The sequence below is a fragment of the Callospermophilus lateralis genome, chromosome 18 (genome assembly GCF_048772815.1).
Source record: "Callospermophilus lateralis isolate mCalLat2 chromosome 18, mCalLat2.hap1, whole genome shotgun sequence".
NCBI classification, from domain to species: Eukaryota; Metazoa; Chordata; class Mammalia; order Rodentia; family Sciuridae; genus Callospermophilus; species Callospermophilus lateralis.
The window spans coordinates 57401661-57423211 of NC_135322.1; the positions used below are offsets into that span (position 1 = coordinate 57401661).

Sequence of the window (21551 nt, forward strand, 5' to 3'; positions counted from 1 at the left end):
TGTCCTCCCCAGAGGATACAGAAGTAACCCTCCTGTAGGTCTGCCCAACTAACATGGAACTATTAGCCAGATTAACAACTCATTTTCATCAACACTGCCATGACTTAGGTGTGGTTTGTCCCCCAAAGAGTCCATGGGTTGGGAGTTTGGTCTTTGGTGTGGAGATGTTGGAACTGTCTAAGAGGTGGGACTGGGTTGGGAGTCATTGGGTCAGTTGTGAGTGTGCCCTTAAAAGAGATAAAGATATTTCTCATGGAATTCTGGTTAGTTTTGGAGAGTGGATTCTTATACAATCCTGAACCTGACCCCATCCAGCCTATGTGGCTTGCTATTTCACAATGTTAATTGCTTGCTTCCATGCATGTCCTGACTTTTCCATCCACCATGATGGGATGCAGAAAACAGGGCTCTCATCAGAGCTGAGCCAATGCCAGTACCTTATCCATGAATCTCCCAAACTGTGAGCTAAAGCAACTTCTCATTCTTCAAATAGACTGCCTCAGGAATTTCGTTATAGCAAAGAAATACTGACTAATACAAACACTTTGGATGGGAACAAAGATCAAGTGTTATGGGCTAGATACCCAGAAAATTTGAGGCTGAAAGAAGAGGGGAAGTGGGAACAAGTGATAAAAATAGCTGTCTTCAGACCCTTTTGACAAGGCAGCTGCTGTGAAAGCAGAGTCAAGTGTAATGGTAATGACAATGCTGAAGACAGAGGGAAGACAGCAAGAGGAAGCCACCTCATTTCTAGCAGTGATACAAATGCACCAAGGATTAATCCCCACAAGTTTTCCAGGGAAGAACTAATAAATATTACCTTCTCCTTGTGCATGTATACTCTAAGGCTGAGGGAAGCAGAGTCACTTGCCCAAGTGACGATTCTAGCAAGTAGTAGATTAAAACCCTAAATCCAGGTCTACTTAGTTTGAAATTGTGTGTGTGTGCGCGTGTGTGTGTGCACGTGCATGCGTGCGTGCGTGCGTGCGTGTGTGTTTAGCATTGAAGGTCGTCTACCTGTGGTTCTCAATCTTGAACTTGCATCAGAATCAACCTGAATCTTTTCTAAAATAGAGAAGTTTGACAACACCTTAAGTTTCTTATTCCTCCCATCTGGGATGGGACTTAAGCATTTGCATTTCTAACAAGTTCCAGGTGATGCTGATAAACTATCTGCAGGTTGGAGAAGACATGTTGAGAACCGGCTCTGGTGTTTGTTTTGGTGCTTCTAACGACTACGCAAAACTGCCTTTCTCTGAGTCGTGGATTAAAGGAAAAAGGTGGGAGCAGGACAAGCAGGTTTAATTGCTCTGGAAGCCCCTTCTGGTTAGAGCCCAGCGGGGCCCATTTAGGATCCTCAGAGTGTGTGGCCATGGCTCAGGTTATAATTAGGATTAGGAATGATATTGAAAGTGAGGCTGTGGGGGAGGAACCCACACTCAGGATCCACCAGCCAGGCCTGCCTGCCTCATTTTCCCTCAACACCGTCTTATCTCAAGTAACTCTCAATAACCCCCCACCCCCTGCCCCAGACATCCTTGTCTCTGTGCCTCTCATCATTTTAGTCCATCTTCTAGTTTGGAAATTCCATTTCCCCTTGTTCTGCTTCCCAGGGAAGACCCTCAGACTGACATACTGTCTTTTAAAAATATGGGGGTGGGGGTGGTTTCCAGAAAACAATCTATGATTTAAGAATGGTTGCTTAAGCCCTGCACACTGCCTGGCCCAGAGCAGACACCCCACAAGCGCTTGCTGCATGCATGATCCTGAAAGAATGAGAGTAATTTTAGGAACTTTTTTTTTGTATTTCTAAACAAATACAACCAATTCTGCACTTGCTACGTAGTAAATGCATAATCCAAATCTGATGGATGATTGAGAAAAATAATGAATCCTCTTAATGAAGTGACAGGCAAAGTTAAGAGACAACTTTTTCTACAAAAGTCTCAAAAGGCAAATAGCAACAGCTGTAAATCTAGTAACTTTACATGATATACCAGCATTTGCTGAAGTCAAGTCTATGTGGTGTGGAGGACATGGGGACACATGGACACACACACACACACACACACACAAACACACATACACCTGAGGATCTGGATAAACTTTAACAGTTATATACTCAAATTGTATTAAAACATATAGCCCCATATCAAATTCATGATTTGATAGATTTTTTTTAGGGTTCAACTTCTATTTTGAAAGTAAGTTGATTTATACAGAAGCATTAAGTGAATAAAAATACAGAAACATACCAATCCCACCATTATGTACAACTTCAATGCACCAATAAAAATGTGGAAAAAATACAGACATCGTGAAGGCAGTTGTTAATGACTGAATGTTAGTTTAGGAAAACCTGGTTCTCGCCAGTTGAGATAAGGAAACAATGTCAACTTGGATGGTTTGTATTTTTAAGGTTTCACCATATACAAGTTTTGTGGTTTTGAGCAAATTAAATATCTTCTCTCAGCTCCAGGTGAAAAGCGGTCATAATTTTTACTTCAAAGATTTTTGGGGAAGATTGAAGTCAAGTGAGATAAATCTCTAAGCAAATGCCTTGTGTGGAACAGAGGTTCACTTAGAAACTGCTGAAAATAAAAGTGGGTGGTAGTGTTAATAGAGATGCTGGTAGTGAGGGAGGGTGGAAGGTAGTGTAGGTGACAGGTGGGATGGTAGGTGACAGGTGGGATGAAGATGGTGATGAATGGTGAAAGGTGGTGGCAATGGTAGTGGTGGTGATGGTGAATAATCATAGTGGTGATGGTGAATGATGGTGGTGGTGAACAGAAATGGTGAGGGTGCTATTGGTAATTATGATGTTGTGAGGACACTAGTATTGGTGGTGGTGGGAGGGGAGAAATAAGACAAAGAGGAAGAGGAGGAGAAAGGAGAGGAATAATAGAAGGGGAAAGAGAAGCTATAAACCTTCATAGTTCCCTGTATCTAAGTACCTAGGACTTCAATGTTTTTCAGTGGACACTGGGAACAAACCAACCTAAAAACAATTCTACTCTTTACTGATGTACCGTAACTCTCTCAATGCAATTCTTGACCAACTGAAATGAGGTTGCTCTCGTTTCTACATCCTGGGCTTCTGCATTTTCCCATTTATCATTTTCACAATCTTTAAAAAAATACTTAATAATCTTACTAAGACTACTCAAGATACACTGTGTATTTTTACATACCCAAAACATTTGACTTCCAATAACAGTTTCCTTGTACTATAAAAAGTATGTGGGGGTGATGATTTTAAGTGTACTATATTAAAGGAAATATGAACAGGAAGAGAACAAAAGCAATGATTAGCAGCCTGCAAAAGCTATTGTTCCCATATTTACAGCTAGGGATAAATTCTTCATCTAAGGAGGAGGAATGTGCTTCCAAGGATACAGCCAAGTGGTATTGAAACCAGGCCTGGTCTATGGGGGATAAGTCTGGATAAATCGTTGACAGTAAAATTGCCACTTAATTATCATGCCAAACAACTGACATTTGAGAGATAACCCAGACTCTAACCTTTGGCCTCAGCAAGCCAAATGTTTATCCTTTGGGTAGGTACATCGATGCACTGCAGAATCTTAATGTAAGTTTGAAATCACAAGCAACATACCTTCACAAAACCAAGGCTGCATAACTTGGCTTTTGCTCCAAATTGCCACTTGCACTGTGTGTCGGCATCATAAATCTGTCCTGGTAGTTTGTCCGGATATTTATACTGTCCTGTTTGTTTGGGCTCATCCACTAGACATCCAGCCTGAGGTGTGCTGTAATGATAACACATGGCTTTTAATTACTCTGTTGATCTGTGATCTTTCCACTTAAAACAGTACCCCTCTGAATGCAGTCACACAAAGAAAAATCTAACAAGGCTAAAGAAATGGGTATGTTTAACATTAAAGTGCATGACTATTGCAAAGGGTGAGTCCTGTCCTGGGGAAGGAATGTGCACAGCCATCAGGGGTGTGATAGGTGCTAGAAGTTCTAGCCGTCCAATTGATGTGGCTTGGGACTGGATGGGAAAGGTAAACACGTAGAACTCAACTCGACGATCTTGTTCAGCAATGTTGAACACATTTATATTGAGTGCCCTCTCCCTGGCAAGCATTAGACCAAGCCCTAAAGGTATACAAAACAAACCAGACAGAGACAGTACCTGACTTTGTAGAGCTTTAAATCATGTTGTGCTTTTTATAGATGGTGAGGCAGAGGTCAAAGATGCACTTTACGTCAAATAAGCTTTACAAACACAAATAAATAAGGTTACTGGGAAAACCAGGAGGAGGGCATGTTAGACATGAAGGAAAAAAAAAATGTCTGAGATTTGTTGAATTGGGAAGTTAGGGACAAAAATCAGTCCTGATGTGTGTGTTCTTAGAAAGCACATTATCTCCACTTAAGTAATTAAACTGTGGTATCACAGAGAGGTTAACTCACATGGGTGGGTAAATGCAATTTTGAAATCAGACAGAAAGGGGTCCTATGGACCATGCGTCCAAGACCAAGTTGTAGAATTCTCATGCCCCTGTTAATGACAATGACGCCCATGAGAGTTAATACACAAATCAAACAAGGAAATGTAATGGCTTAACAGCACCGTAAGAAAAGTTAGAAGCTGTTGCTATTATTACTAACACAAACCGTTTAACAGTAACATATTAATGATGAAAATTCCATCTACATCAAGTCAATTATGAATTATAATATTTCTTGATTCCATTCTCACTTGAGTTGGAATAGATAATTTCAGGCCCCAAATAATAAATTTAAAACTAATAAGAAAATCTATGTGGCAAAGCTTATTGTGAGCAAAACATTTATTAATTTTTTTTCTGTCCTAGGGTCCTCATTTGTTCAGATGGCCTTGAATTTACTTTGCCTTGCCTATGCTAATTCTGTGAACATTTGCAAATAATATACATTTGTATGGGTCAAAAAGAATCAAAAAATGTCTGTTCCCAAAGAAACTTCACTAACATCTGGTCAAAAAGAGACAGGATCAGAACCTAAGAGCTCATGTGGGTCAACACAGATTAAAAAGGAGCACCTACATACATATAATTGAACTTGGCATTCATTGTTTAATGTGAATCAAAAAAAATCCTGCTTTTGCTCAAGCAGTCTGGGAGTTCCGAGTTATCAAAAGGATTTTACACAGTTCTAACTCCTTTGGGTGTCTTTTGGACATACAGCTAGCCCATGCCATTTCAAATAAAAGTCAATCAAGAAAATGTTCTATTCATTAAAAAAAAATACACCATTGGAGCATTTTTTTATAACTCCAAGACAAATTGATCTGATTAAAATAATTAACTACAGTGAAAAGGCAGTATGTCCCGCAGCCTCTGGAAGTCAGAGAGGAGAGAGAGATGGAGTTCTGAGTGCAGATCTTGAAGTCAGAATAGACCTGGTGTGAGTTCTCCATCTGCAGGGCACCAGGTGTAGCACCTTCAGCACCGCCATTAGCCCAGGGCTCATTTCCTCTACTCCATGGTGGAGACAGTGGTAGGACTGCTATGGGGACTGCACATGGCAGTGTGTGGTGAGTATTTGGCCCAGTGTGAGGCCAAGACACCATCACAGGACTTTCTGGTCTTTCTGCTCATGGAGGGCAAAAGACACTTCTACTGGGGTTTGTTTTCACACCTGTTGACACTCTTTCCTGCCACCACTCCAGCCCTGGAGCGCCCTCCGGCATTAGCCTCTTACCTAAGGAATTTCTTGAGATACTGTCGGCTGCACGAAGACCATGAAAACACCCCGTTGTTCCCGGTCAGCGTGGGAGACATGATGTTGCCTTCGGCCTTCTTGCAGGGGTTCCCCTCACCATCGTGAATCATGCCAAAGCTGAAAGGGAATGCAGAAGACCACCCAGCTGCAGGTCCACTTTCCAAATTACAACCAGAGAGAGCCCAGAGATGCACTGAGAATTCAGGGACCCCAGTGAGAAACGGGTATTGAAATAGTAAGACACAGAAAGACGAAAATGAGAGACGACAGAGTGCTATAAAATTCACCCAGAAGACTTAAAAGAATGCTAAGTGTTGTACGATATTATTTCTAGGCCACAAAGATCAAATAATGGTGGATCTGCTACACGCTTTAAGAGTTAGAAAATCTTGGTCAGGATTCCTAAGCTAAAGTGATAGGGCAGTCAACTTCTAGAATTTAAAATTGCGAAATGTTTTTCTTGCCTCCAATCATGGAACTATGGCATGGAAGTTCAGAAGTGAGTAGGAGATAGGTGCAGAGAGAAGATCATTAATTACAAGTTATTTAAGAACAGTTCATACATAAGGCTAGTGTGATCTAAAAATTTCTCCCCCATGATGATCAAATTATTAGCTGAAATCAGAAATTCTGAATAAAATTCCTTTATAATAACGAACATCTTTAAAAATTAATGGTTGAAACCATCTATTGAAAATATATGAAAGACTTCCTTTAAATATAGGAGAAAATTTTTAATTTGTTCCATCTGATTGCAAAAGGTTCTACCAATTAATAAAACTGACTTTAGGAGGTCTACTCCCTAGAAATCATGCATGTTGGACCTAAGTGATTTCTAGTTCTCTAACTGGTAGAATAAATCTGTTATTAGTGCACATATCCTGCATATCCCCCCACGATACATGCACCATAAGACAGAGCTTACTTAACAGCATGTATTAGGTAGTTCCCTAACTGCTTTAATCATCAATAAAGAAAACATTCAGTGTATAAAAAAGCCTTTTGTGATTATTTTTTTTTAGGAAAGCAGAGAATAGAGGGATATAAATATAAATGTTGTTATAAGTTAGGAGGTTCTTAATCTCATCATTTAAACAAGTAAAACCTGCCTTTTTATAAGGCAGGTGTAATTCCTGTGTGTGCAAATAAAGATGTTATTGTGATATAATTTAATTTTATAGCTATCCTTTGAAGGCAGTTTATAATAAATAGATATGCTGTAACCACAGATGGCCTATGTGTCCATAATTTGGCCATTTTCCCAACATTCTGTCCAATTTCTCAATCAAGTAACGGCAGGGTGGCTGGGTTCCGTGATTCTATCAGTGAATTCCTAGGTATTATAGAGATGACCGTTCACAAATAGGTCTTCATTAATCTCAACATAGACACAGGGAAAAGGGTTTTGCCATCTTCAGTTTTGCCTAATTCTTTGTACCTAACCAGGAAGCCAAGGAGATTTGTGCGGGAAACACTCCTTCTAACAATATTTATGAAAGCCTGAAACCTATAAATGAAAAACAGTATTTCCTCCAAACGGAGAAGGGATGGGGAGAGATTGACGGTATTACTCAAAGAGGTAATGGTGCTTCATTAGTACCTCTCTAGAATTTCCTGGACACAAGAAAACTGAATATGAATTAAATTTTGTCCTTAAAAATTTTCAATTTTCTAACTTACCTTAGTAGCATTTTAGAAAAGAACACACACATTATTTTCTTTATATGCCTGCCCCATAAAACCTAAAGTTACAAGGCCATTCCACCTAGAACTTGTCTTTTACATCTGATTCCTCTCTCCCACCCTACCTGAAGGGTATGTTTTTGTTTCCCTTTATCTAAAATGTTGGGTTTGGTCTTCGGTAATTTTAACTCATACGTAAGAATGATGACATCTTTCAATAGCCAATATTGTGTACGGGAGCTCTGTTAATCTGGACTTCATGATCATGGAACGAATTCAGACATATGCTTGACATGAACAGATATTTTATTTCCTGTTCTATACAAAAGAGCTTTGTGCTTAATGGGCATCTCTGCACTTCCATTCACAATGAAATTGGCTCATTCATACCTCGCTGGGAAGGTGGTCATGTATATATGTAAATAAAATGCTGGGAAACCACTGGATAAGAGCAGTGGCCATGATTCAGACTTCCTGAAGATAATAAACTTAGCTCATAAAATACATCAGCACCAAAATATCAAACTATGAATTACAGTTGTTGAATGGATGATGTTTGCTTTGCTTTTTTTTTTTAATACAAGGAATTGAACCCAGAGGGGCTTTACCACTGAGTCACATTCTGCGCCATTTTGTTTTTTATTTTGAGACAGAGGAAATGGTGCTTGCTAAATTGCTGAGGCTGGTTTCAAACTTACGATCCTCCTGCCTCAGCCTCTCAAGTTGTTGGTATTACAGGTGTGCACCCTGTGCCCAGCTTGATGTTTGCTTTTATGTCAGAAGTGAACCAGATGCTCAGAAGATGTATAAAAGTTATATGTTAAATAAAATGTGCACACACTGTTCGTATGTACACATACTACTAGACTGGTATATCCAAAGAGCAATGCCCTTTGAAACCATCACCTTGTGAAGCAGTATATTTCTTCCAGTGGCTGCTCAAGTGTCTGATAATTCTCTGGAGATTGTCTCCTGAGCAAATTATATGCCCAGTAAAATGAATTCATTTCACTACACAGTTTTCTCATTCTGTTTCTAACTCTATTCTCACAAAAAATATTTATCACATCAATTAAAAGAATAACTGCACACAATATTACCCACTATAAGAATATCCAGGATGTGCAACAAAAACTTATTTAAATCAGCAAGCTATTGCATCCTGGAAGTTTGCAGGTCTCATGATTATTTCCTTAATGTAAAGAATGAGCTGAAAGTATCTTTACTCAAGCAAAACATGAAGAAAAATAAATGCCTAAAAGACCAGAAAATCAATGAAGAAACCTGTGGTCCATTTTTGCACACAACATAATGCTGCAGCATAAAAAGAGCAACATGAACAATAACTGGCCTTGACTGAGCTCTTCTTATAGTCAGGCCCTGTTCTAAGCTGCACTCATGAGTTATCCCATTTATTCCACCCAGATCAATAGCCATCATTAGAGGAAAGCCAAAGAACCTCTTGGCCAGTTTCTGTGCAAAGTGGTGAATCAAGGAGCCACTCACTTGTGCCCCGACTCATGAGCAATGGTGAAAGCAAGGCCCAGCCCCGTGTCTTCATTGATGGTACAACTTCGGTACTTACTGCACATCCCGCTGATGGGGGCAAACCCTACGGAAAGATCAATGTCAGATGTTAATCCCAAGAGGGCACAAGCATGCATGATCATTTATCACCTTCTCCAAATGCTCCACACAATTTTAGTTTCATGGATTAATGCATTCAATTTTTAGCAAGAAAAAACACTTAAGGTATATAGTTCTGTGTCCTGGGTGGTGTAGTAGTAGTAGTAGAAGCAATATATAAATATTCATGTTATATTTTTTTGCTGATTTTAGATATTGCCATTGATTGTCCTCCTAACATCCTTCTGAGGTCATAAACCTACTATAATTCCCCTTTTATATATAGGAGAGCATCACACACAGAAAATTTATATGCCTTATTAGCATCATCACTACACAAATGCTCCCAACATGAAACACTGTGCAATGTGTCTGGCTATGATTACAGATCAGGAAATTGAGCTCAGAAAGAGGAATCAACTTGCTCGAGATCACACCACCATAAATTCAAGACTTGGGAATCAAGCACAGACACATGTGAAGTCAAAGCTCATACTCTTTACATTAGGACATGTGGCTTAAAGAGAGTGACCTACAATTGGTAGGATTCCTGGGGCTGTATTTGTTTTCATCAGACTTTGACCTTTGGTTGACTGATAAACTGCCCCCTTCTCAGAAGATGTTTTCAAAACATCAACCATGTGTCAGTCTATTAGATATTACTTTTTACATTCCAAACTCAGGCAATGTTTTAAAATTCATTTAAGAAATCCCCCCCATATGTAATAATTCCTAAAATGGTGGGTTTTTTTTGCAAACCATGATTAAAGGTGAATTACTAAAACAGATTTATAGGGCATTATGGGGATATTATACCTAATCGGAAAAACACAACCAAAAGTTTTGTAAAGTCCTATCTACCGTTATCTCTAATATATCATGAGAGATTTGAAAGCACTTTTAAGAAAATGATGTGAGCAAATCATGTAAACTTTTCTCAGCTCCCTCCAAGTTTTACCATCACTCTAGATCATTAGCTGTGTCAGCAAACTATGGCTTCCATTGTTGGCTCTTGTCGATAAAGTTTTATTAGAACACAGCTACACTCATTGGCTTATGTATTTTCTATGGCTGCTGTTGTCCTCATACAGCTGATCTGAGTACTTAAAACAGAGACTTAACCTACAAAATCTAATACATTTACTATCTGGCCCCTTATAGAGGAAGTTTGCAGATCCTGATCTAGATAATCACTAGCTTATCAAAATAAAAAAAAAAGGTTAAATCCTTTCCAAGTGCAATGAAACATTTTAGAAAATATAGCCTACATGGAAAAGTCCTCGCTCTCCCTGCCTTGCACAAACAGGGAAGAACTGAGCCCTGCTTATTCAAGCAACTTCCCAAAGGAGGCGCTGCTCCCTAGTGGCACAGTCAGTACCAGGGAAAGCAGTCGATTTCTTTTCAGCTACCAGGTTCTGCGGTCACAGCAATGGGTCTTGTTAAACAGGGACATACATCAGACCTCAATGATCACAGCAGGGTCAAAAAAAAAAAAAATACAAAAGGATTAAAGTAAATGGCTCCCTATTCCACACCATGTTCAGTTAAACAGAACATTCAACAGGATTCCAGGATTCCATGAGGGTCTTCCACAATTTACATAGAGTGATATGCTGCATAATGAGATCTGAGTTGGCAGTGGGCTGCGGAGAGGATGGTGGTCTCATAAGGGTCTATTCCCTCCTGTCTCATCCCTCTCAGGGTGTATAAGCAGACACGACGGTATTAGGACTCTCTAATAAGGATCCATGGTCATTTATCCAGCAGAAGTTTCCATACCAAATGCAGGTGTGCACGAAAGGATCTGTTCATACCTTACCTAGAGTGTCACACGGTTCGTTCTTCCAGGAACAAATATCAAATCCCGTGAGCAAGATGGCGTGGTCATGCCTCTTGCCATTCTTTCCCACGAGGGCAGACTGCCACTGGCAAAAACTATTCAGAGACTGGTCTGCATGATGGTTGATCAACAATCCTCCCTACGGAAAACCCACACACATCAGAGCATGATTTTTGCCACAGAGATGAGACTGTTGAGTCATTCCATTGATACAGGCGAAAACAGAAATACCGTGCTTCACGGGAAAAGGTAAGTAGACAAAAACACTTGAGCTAAGACAGGAGGAGGAAAAATCTATTCAGGAAAAAATATCTACTAGGTAAATGCTCATCCTTTTTAAAGCAACGAATCAGTGCAACAAAAGTTCTCAAGGGTAAGATAACTACCCTTAAAGCAATCGCTTACCAAAATGCCTGCTCAGTCAAAACTACTGACTTGGGTCAAGTCGAGGGGTTTGAGAAAGAACTTTAATTATCCGTGAATTAGGGTGTCTCTAGCTTCAACGTCCTGGGGCAATGGATAAGTGGTAGGCTAAGACAAAAGTGTCTTCCAGCCAACACACACCCCTTCTGTCTTTCTGAACTTCCAAGAAGGATTTGACAGGTCATTAACCTCCCTGGCTCTACACACCTGGGCAGCTAGATCAGTGTCTGTCTCACCCCTGACTCCCTGCCTTTCACATTCTTTATTGGGGTCACAGATGAAGAGGAAAAGCCTCAGGGGATGGGTAATCTCTGCTTCGGGAAAACAGCTTCAACGGCAAAACACTCCCAAGCAGAGAGAACCGTGCAGTTTCACATGTTATTATGTTTGTTTTTGTGATGGTCCCCACGCCTGTGTCCTGCATCTCACTGTAATTGATTCAAGGGCAGTCACGACCCCCTTGTTGATTCTCTGTAGTGGGAAGAGGGTGCGAGGGGGACTGCAGGTTTACAGGAATTCTCCGATAACTTACTTTCATATATTTTCAAAACATCCTCACGTATCTACTGCAATCACGTGGTACAGCCAGTTTCAAAAGCCAAGTAATCCTTAAATCTATGATCAAATGCACCCTCACAGTAAAGCTTATGTAATATTTATATATTTTATATAATATTTATATACTGCATTTATATTATATAGACATTTAATATTTTGTGTACCAATTGTGTGCATATCTGCATATTTATATACGTATGTTTTGCCGTGTTTTAGCTTCACTATTGGATTAAATAGCCCCATTAGCTTGTACTTTCCTTGAGGAAAGGGTTCACTTGAGTCCAAATCGGAGTACCTAATGACTGGTGTGTGGATCTGCACCTGGTGAATATTCAATAAATGCAACGCAAAGGAGTGAAAGATTAGTGAAGTTTGCCACTTACGGGTTCTTGTTCCAAAAGGATGAGGCTCACCACCACAATGTTGATGTCACTTCCAATGGTCCCATCTTTAAAAAGACTGGAAACCTGTTGGAACAATGGAAATCTAAGAAAATCTCAAAACAAAAAAAAAAAGTTCACAACCGTTTGGGGCAACCCATCAGGCATATTTACAGGTGTGTAGGATTCGATTTCACCAGACACGTGCCCGTGAAGGCAGCCTCCTCAACTCTCAGTCCCCTCCCTCTGTCATTCTGCCCACGTGGGAGTTTGTGAACTCCGGCCCTCTGTGGGCCAGAGGACATGTGACAGCCTTCCTTACCATGTTCATGATGGTGAGGATGTACGTGGTGACGTTGCCCTTGCCGTGCTTTTCCACCATCTTCCTGTCTGCCACCACCAGGGTCTCCACGTTTAGCCCCTTCTGTGACTTTCCGGCTGACCTTCGGGGTCGCCCTGAGCTCCCATATTCATCAAACCTTAGGTAGGTGTCCTCGGTAGGAGGCTTGGGGGCATCTGTGATGAAAATAAGAGCGTGTGGAAGGAATATCAGTAGAGAATATCTGGATGGGACAGATGGAGAGAGATCTAAATAGGGGAGGAGAGAGACTGGTCACCCCCGCTGCACCACTCCAGACTAAGCTGTCTGCCCTGGCACTTTGCACCTGGTGTGTGGTCAAGAAAACTCCATGCAATAGCTGTTTGGATGTGTGGGTGGGTGGACAGGTAGATCAGTAGCATGCTCAACATGCTCTAGAGAGTCAGAAAAAAAAAACAGCTATTATTCTAATTGGCAGAGAAAGCAGGTCAACAAAAATAAATTAAAGGATCTATAAAGAAGAAAAATGCTAATTTTGTTTTACTCAGAAATCGTAAAAATAGACATTACCCGTGGGATCTGAATTCATGACACTTCATGTTATTTTCCAAAGAAAAAGTGAACTTCTCTAGAAACTTGTGCTTAGCTTTTGGTTTTAAACACAGCACACGATGAGCCATCCCAAAGGACTCTTAGTTATTGGGGGAAACAGGAAAGTCAGGGGTGATAGTAAAACTATATTAAATACTTTTCACCACAGTCTGTGAGCAGAGACCTGCAGTGTCTGTAGGGGCAGGCCTGACACTATTGGTCAAAACACAGTGACAAGAACAAGGGTGCCCTAGGAAGAAAAGGACATGGAGAAAGCTCAGGACATAACTATGTATTAAACAATAATAGAAATAATTTAATACTGTAACAACTGATGGAGCCATAAGATGGTCATCATGAAGACTCAGCTGTAAAAACGCAAGCTGACCACTCATTAGCCCAGGCACGCTGGATCTCAGTTGCATCTTCCATGAAAAAAGACGACTACTAATTCATAAGGCTGTTCTGAAGATGAGCTTTGACGTCTCATATTGGACACACACCATCACCACTCTCTCACCCCTGTGATTGACACCACCCTCATAGACAGGTGCTAAATGAATGTTCCTCAAGGAAATGTTTCCCATCAATAAAAATGGAGAAAAATCGCTATTTTATTAGTGCTCCTGATTAAACTCCTACTAATGCCAATTCTTCTTCTCCCTGAGAAGGGCCCCCATCTGCCTGTGCTATCCACTGAGGGAACTGCTCACCACTGTGGCTTCTGAGTCACTAAACTGTGGCTGGTGCAACAGAGGAAGCCACTTATTTAATTTCACTCAATTTGAAAGTACAATCTACGATGCAGATATTGAAAAAGGTCTCTCTTTGGAATAACCAGAGTATGTAAATCGACTTTTTCAACCATAAATCTTCTGAAATCTAAACAACAGATTAAGTATTTCTGATAAAAAATTTATCATCTCAACTCAAATTGAGTTCCCAAAGTAAAATAAATACCAGATTTTCAAAACTTCATATGAAAAGAATTTTCATTAACAATTTCTCATAACTACCTATTGAGATGATATTTTGACTATATTGAATTAAATAAAATGATATTGAAATTAATTGAACTTTTGAAACTTTTAAAATAACGTAACTGTTAAATTTAAAAATGACATTTGAGACTCGTAATGTTATTTCTATTGGACATTGCTTGTCTAGAATATGCAGAAGGTGGTGCCTGGGTCACAAAGCATGCTCAGGGGTCCTGTCATTCACTGCTGCCCCTCTTCATGAGCCAAGTCTCTTCCTTATGTCCCCCAAAAGAACAGACAACCACTCCTAGACATTTGCCTTGGCTTTCTCTCATCATTATCACCAAGATAAGACCGTGGCCAAATTTCAGAGATGCTAAAAGAGAAGTAAGAGATAGAGGGAGGGAGGGAGGAAAGAAGATAAATCTAAGTCTTTCCTAGCTTCACCCAGAAGAACTTCATCCAGCTTCTGCCAGGCAGAAATGGTACTGGTCCTTCTCCAAGACCACACTGTCGCAGGTGCTCAGCGTAGCCCCATCTTAACCTGCACAGTCACCCAACAGCATACAAGACACCCCGTGGAGGCCCAACTAAGAACAGAGCGAGAAAAAGTTTCCTTACATACATTTCTTGCGTCGTCCACAAAAATGCTGCTTTTGCCACCTTCGATGGTGGTACTCTGTCTCTGGACTCTGGGACGCAGGGGGAGTGTGACTTGGGGAGTGGCCAGGGGAGGTCCGGTACCGCTGCACCTTCTCCTCTGCTGTCCTTTTGTACAGTACGTGAGGACGGTGGCCCGCGGGGGAGCTGTAGTTGTGTTTCTGGGCCAGCAGCTGAGGTAACGGTGAGATGAGGAATTCGTTTTTTCGTGTCCTTATTAGACCTGACTAAAAAGCCAAACACAAAGAGCACACTCACGATTCCATGCATCTCTTTTTTTTTTTTCTGGATAGGTTTCCAGCAAATATGTGCTGACTACTTCCCGTGGACAGGAGCTGGGCAAATTGCTGGACATCTACCATCTCAATCTGATCTGCACCATTACATGTGGCTATCACAATTGACATTTTAGAGAGTTTCAAACTGAGGATAAGCTAGCAGTTGGGAAAAGACAGTGTTGGCACTCTATTTCCTGAGCCAGAACTCCTTACCATGGTCAACTTTTTTAGAGTAGAGTGGGTGGCACCCAGGTATCAAATCCAGGTCCTTGTGTATGCTAGGCACACTACTGCAGAGCTATATTCCCAACTAGGCCACCAGTCTTGGTTTGTGTGCCTAAGGGGCTGAGCAACAGGTGGTACTGCTTGTCCCTGCCCGGCAGACACTGGTACACACCGGGCAGAGGGCTGAATGTACAAATGCCCGGCTACCTTCAATAGAGTTCATAGGATAGATAGTAAAACCAAGATATTCCATCTTGATTTCACAAGTGCTAGTTAAAGGAACCAGCAAGGATGGCGGAGGAAGAAGCGAGTGGTTATTTGTAAGCAAGGGTCTAATGAGCTACACTATTACAAAGAGAGAGACTTGTTAACCCAATAAGGAGGGGACCCCGGTGAGCCCACCTGGGGAGTTTCCCCTTCCAAGTTCAAGGCACAGCATATGTACCTGATTCTGCTGCCACAGTGCACCTTTGCCTCTGAGCATGAGCTACGCTCCCTTCTCTGGATTTCAGAGTTCTCTGGTACCCAGGCCCTGCTGTGAAAATTGTGATCTGTGGACCAGCAGCTTCGGCCTCACCTGGAGCTCATTAGGAATGCAAAATTCTTGGGTCTCACTCACCCAGACCTGTGGAATCATAATCTGACTCAGATCACTGGCCCATTAAAGATTGAGAAGCACTGATAACAGGGCAGAGACTTTTCAACTTTGCTGAACTTTGCATCCTCCGGGTATCTTAAGAACATACATACTCTGTCTCCCTCAGGCAGAATCCTGTATCTTTGACCTCAGAATCACTTTTTAATGTGACTGATAACCTCGGTGGGTTTCTGTTTTTGAACTGTCCAGGTGAGTATCACAATATTATGAACCGCTATGAACCAATGGGTGGACCTTACCCGCTTCATGTACAAAATGTGGAAAGTTATCCCTGCACCTCACACACAGAGAGAGAGAAAATAACCTGTGCCAAAGTCCTTTATATGCTCTAGACTGTAGCAATTTGGATGACTGATGAGGAGGAGGGTAAGTGATTGACTTAACACATATTCATTGGGCACCAAGCAGGTACCTGGCATGAAGGTATGGTAGCATACACCTGTGCAGGAGAATCACAAAGTGTGTGGCTTACCAGGAAGACCATAAGTATGATGCAGACGATTAAGTGGGGTAAGATGACAAGGACAGGTCCCTCTGGGAACACAGGGTTGGCACCCAACCCAATCTGGGGGCAGGGCAAGTGGGTGACTGGCTGAAGAGGGGCTGTCCTCAGGCTTTAATTTGGCCCTGGGTTGGACTCAATTTCTTATTCCTCATGTCTCTCTCCAGGGAATGAAACAAACAGAATGTGTGGTTTGGTCCTGATTTTCCTGCCACCTTCTTTATGGACTGGGGCACTGACATTGTATCTAGACCCCAGACACAAAAACAGATGGTTTCATTCACCAAGTAGTCACTGAACTCCCAAGTCTTGGTCTTATTCTAGGCTTAGGCATTTAAAAGTAATAGGTACCTACAAAAAAAATAAAACAGTTCTCATCCACATCCCCTTGAAGATTATGAGAGAGGAGAACTAACAGGCAATAATAAAAAAAAAAAAAAAAAGTAAAATCGCACAATCTCAGTAATCTTGTCTATCCTATCTCCAGGAATATATTTGAGGGGCATGCCCTTTCACATCTGGCCCAGGCCATGCTAGCAGAAGCTGCCATTGCTCATTTGGACACCATCTAGTTTTCTGAACTGCACCTGTCCTCTCCATATCAGCCAAGTTCTCACTCATCCCATGCACTCTGATATTATCTCTTTTCCTGGCCCTCAATATCTGCACAATCTGCCCCCTCAAACCCTGCCAGCTTCATCCATAAGCTCTCCCTCTTCTTCATGCTATTGAAAATAGGATGCCGTTTTTACTTTGTGAACCGACTAAGCCCTTTCCCTCTAATGCTGCTGGTGCACATTCCTCTTTCACCCGCCTTCTCGTTCTCCAGTGGGCTTTATCGTGCTCATTTTGATGCCCAGCTTTAATGCCATCTCCTCAAAGAAGCTGCACTCATAACCCCATCAAAGAAACTCTCTCCTGCTTGCAAATCATCCTAGGCCATAGTATGGTGGCTTCATGTCTCTCTCCAGTGAAGGAAACAAACAAGACACAACACTTTGTCCCTGCGTGACATGTGACATGAATGCACACTTGCTGCCAGGGGCTGCTTGGGTCACCCTGGTGCACACCACTTATTAGCAGCCAGTATGCATTTGCTTCTTAGTTTATAGACATTTACAGAGTGGAGGGATACTGAGAGCCTGCCAACACGAGAAGTGGAAGGGGTTCGAGGTCACAAGATGTGGGAACTCAGAGACTTGTTTAAACCTCCCAGGTACCTGGGAGGAAATCCCCACAGGAAGTACATACAGATGGACCCTGGGCTTCCCATTCCTTGAGCTGGGCCCTCTTCTTATCCAAGAGGAGCCTTCACCTCTTTCAAACAGCATGCAGACAAAAGACACCATTTACAGTCCCCCAGGACAAAGTGATTAGTTAAAGAAAAAAAAAAAAGTGAATTATCCTTGAAAGCCCTGCAGCCTCACTAACTTCCTTACTTGGTTCAACTAATATCAAAGGCTTAAGCCACTTAAGAGGCTTGACTGGACTAACCGGTTTGGAAGCTTTCAATTTTCTCTGTTTCATGAAAACTGTACATTACACAAATAAGTAGTGAAAACTTCTATATTGAGAAAACAATAAAAAAAAAAATCCTCCTATATTGGGACAAACACACTGATCCACACACTGCAGCATGACCAGGACACAAATCTGCAATAATTCTTTATAACAAAACAAGAATTGTACAGTGCTACAGAATAAAGAAGAAAAATAATTCATTTTCTGGTTTGATGGAAACTGTTGGAATCTAAGCAAATGAACACATCTTAAAACATTCGGATATAAGCCCAGTGATTCCCAAAGGAGCCAGACAGTGGTGAAGGAGACAGATCCTTGGTCCCCTCCTGGCCTCCAATTAAATGAGGGAAACAAAGTTGAGACTAGTAAATATATGAAAATAAAATATTTCTTTGTATATAGCATGAAGACAGAGCTCAGGGTTCTGAGAGGAACAGTAACAGAAGGGGTGGGAAGGGGGGAAATGAATGATAGGGTGGGACATGGTAGAGTGCTTTTCTCATGTGCATTCTCATTGAGACCAGGGGCAGTCTTCATGAAACTCGGAGATGGACAGCTCAGAACTGACCATCAGAAAAGCTCATGAGAGCAGGAAGAAAGCAAAGACCTCGCTGCCTGCAGAGAAGGCAGGAGTGGAGTGTGAGGTCACTCAGGCTTCCCCTCAGTGGCGGACAGGAGAGGTCCCATGTCCACTGCAAAATAGGTGCTGGCAGCTGCAGGTGGTGAGGGAAACATGCCCAGCTCTCCTTTCCCTCCACAGAAGGAGCCGAGGGCAGAGCTGGGTGGTTCGCTGGAGTCCGCAGAAGGACAGGTTCACAGTGACTCTCCACATTGGCCCCCTTTGTCCCACGTCCCAGATAACATAATGCCCAATGTCCTACCTACAGGGTGGCTTATTGATGTAAAAGATATGATATCGTCCTCACATCCTATTTATAGGACAATCTGTGTTTCACTTATTTTCATTATGAAAGATAATAAAAGATACAGAAGCTCTGGGTTATGGTCCCAGACCTGTTTCAATGCACCTGAGTCAATTTCATTGCAGTGTTTCCAAAACTGAAAACCTGGGATGTACAGCGTTCAGAGTGTTCCATCTTTTCCAAGATTACGGATAGAGAAACTGCCACATGGTTTAGCTTCTGGGCTTTAAAACAAAGTGCCTACTGACCATGGTCCATATTCTATTCAGATATTTTACCATTTTCTACCTTAAAAGGTGAGAAAGTACATTTGGTGAGCAGACGTTTCCTACTATAGATTTCAAGAGCAAAAAAAAAAAAAAAAAAAAAACCAAAAGAACAAAAAATAATTCTCAAGGAACTCACATCAGGTATAAATCACACTTCATGAAATTCTCCCCCGGTTTTCCTTTAAGATGCCCTCCCTGTAGGTCATATTTCAATTCCATTAAAGGCTTTAGAATTAACAGGCAAACGGAGAACGCAGATTCCAGGAATACCTGATAAATTCAGTGGTGGGATGGAAGCACAATTCACTTGAAAAGGTTCATTGTGAACAGCCTTAAAGAGGAATGAGAATCAGGCAGTTACACGCTCCTGGAAGAGGGAGCGACATCCAAGGAGCTTGCATCCCAGGCCTTATGTCCACCAAAAAAAAAAAAAATCAAAGAATTAAGACTTTGTAGACTAATGATGCTCACTGCAAGTGAATCAGAACTCCCAATGAAATGACGTACGTAAACCTTAAAGAAGTATCTTAATGCGATGATAAAAAGAGCCCAGTGGGCAATACCATTATTCTATTTTATTTTTAATCAAGTATAAATTGACAGATTCAGCCCCTCATAGGCTGGCTGGAAAAATGTTGGGAAAAAAGTAGATTTGTGGTCACCAATAATCAAATTATTTTTCTTTTTTAAAATTTATAACCTAACCACAAAGACCTTTAAAAATAGTGTTACTTCAGTCAAGTTTACCACATTCTTTCAAAAAATATATTATTTTATTCAAACAATAGCACCAAAGATCAAATAATTGACTATAGGAGGATGATCTCCATTGAGAATCAGGGACAGGTTGGCTGGGTGAGCAATGGCGCTCACCTGATTCAGGAGACTGAGACAGGAGGATTGCAAGTTCAAAGTCAGCCCAGCCTCAGCAACTTAGCAAAACTGTGTCTCAAAATAAAACATAAAAAGGGTTGGGAATGTGAATCAGTGTTAAGTGCCCTAGGTTCAATCCCTGTTACCCCTCCAAAAAAGAAAAAAGAAAAGTAAAAAAGAAAGTGTCATCAACACAAAACAACAGAAATCTGTGGTCCAGGTTGGGGAAAGGAGTCGGGGGAAATAAAAGTCTAAAAACGAAGGCCAGGAAATCTTTATTTGAGAAAAATGAAAGGCAAAAGGATATTTTAGGGTTCCTTCCACTAACCACAAAAATTACTGAGATAAAGTGGAATGAGAAGAAGACAAAGAGTTAAGGGAAATGTTCAATATAGAAATGAAGGTCTTGAGAAGCGAAATTTAAGCTTTGCTGGGGCTGTGGCCAGAGGATCGTAAGTTCAAAAACAGCTTCAGCAACTTAGTGAGGTTCTAAGTAATTTAGAAAGACCCTATTTCTAAATAAAAAATAAAATGGCTTGGGGATGAGGCTTAATGGTAAAGAGACCCTGGCTTCAATCCCCAGTACCAAAAAAGAAAAAAAAAAGTTTTATAGTGGCTTTAAATAGGACATTAGGGACTTGATAAGTCAGAAACTGTTTACCAAGTCCCAGGGGAGAACAAGCAGAATTTGTTGGGCCACAGAGAACAAGACAGAGAGAGGAATCACACCAAGTGCAAAATGACACTGATAACATCCTCAGTTCTCTCTGAAGCACAGAACTCTAGGAATCCTAAATGGATTTTTTTTTTTTTTTTTGAGTCATTGGCATCTACACACAGAGATGGTTTAACAGACAATTGAAATAGATCTACAAATATGGACATGCATTTCAAAAAAGCATGTGTTCCAGATCCCCTGTTACTATCAAAGGGAAAAATATCTTGTGCTTTTAGATGAATATATATATATATATATATATATATATATATATATATATATATATTCATATTTTTTTTTTTTTAAAGAAAACCTGGCACCTGCCACCCATTCTTGGTTATCAACGTTACCACCGTAGGATTCATGAAACCAAGTATGCGATAGGTGGGGATTTATATTTTCCAGATTTGTACAGCCACCAATGTTCCTGCAAAATCCTGTCAATCCACCCTTCATCAGGTACTGTTGATATTCCACAGCTGTTCACAGTCTGGTGACAGAGCAGCATGAGGCTGATAAGAGCCACCAAGTGTCCACAATTCTGTCATGCTGAAGTGCTTCTTTTGTTCTTCCCTGATCTCCTGGGGAAGTTCCAAACCTCTCGGAGAGTCTGGCCTGTGAAATGGGAATAATGGGAGCACTTCCTTTGCAGGGTTTTTAGAGGATTAAACGTGTTAATATTTAAAGACAGTGCCTGGCCCGGGGATAACACTCTGTACATATTTGTTATTCTTATCATTATTATTAGAGGGAACAAAGCCGAGAAGCCAAGCCTTTTTCTAACTCTGTTT

At 41.1% G+C, this 21551-nt stretch overlaps 1 protein-coding gene across 1 annotated transcript in view; it reads right to left on the reverse strand.

Annotated features, from left to right (window-relative positions):
* The window catches only part of Adamts18 (ADAM metallopeptidase with thrombospondin type 1 motif 18), a 134401-nt gene that overhangs the window by 66508 nt on the left and 46342 nt on the right, over window positions 1-21551 (reverse strand). The window contains exons 3-9 of the mRNA XM_077105688.1: window positions 14759-15020; window positions 12566-12759; window positions 12247-12330; window positions 10862-11021; window positions 8923-9028; window positions 5713-5850; window positions 3617-3770 (exon numbers count right to left, since the gene is read on the reverse strand). Coding sequence (XP_076961803.1) covers window positions 3617-3770; window positions 5713-5850; window positions 8923-9028; window positions 10862-11021; window positions 12247-12330; window positions 12566-12759; window positions 14759-15020 — 1098 coding nt within the window. The remainder of the gene's footprint in view (window positions 1-3616; window positions 3771-5712; window positions 5851-8922; window positions 9029-10861; window positions 11022-12246; window positions 12331-12565; window positions 12760-14758; window positions 15021-21551) is intronic.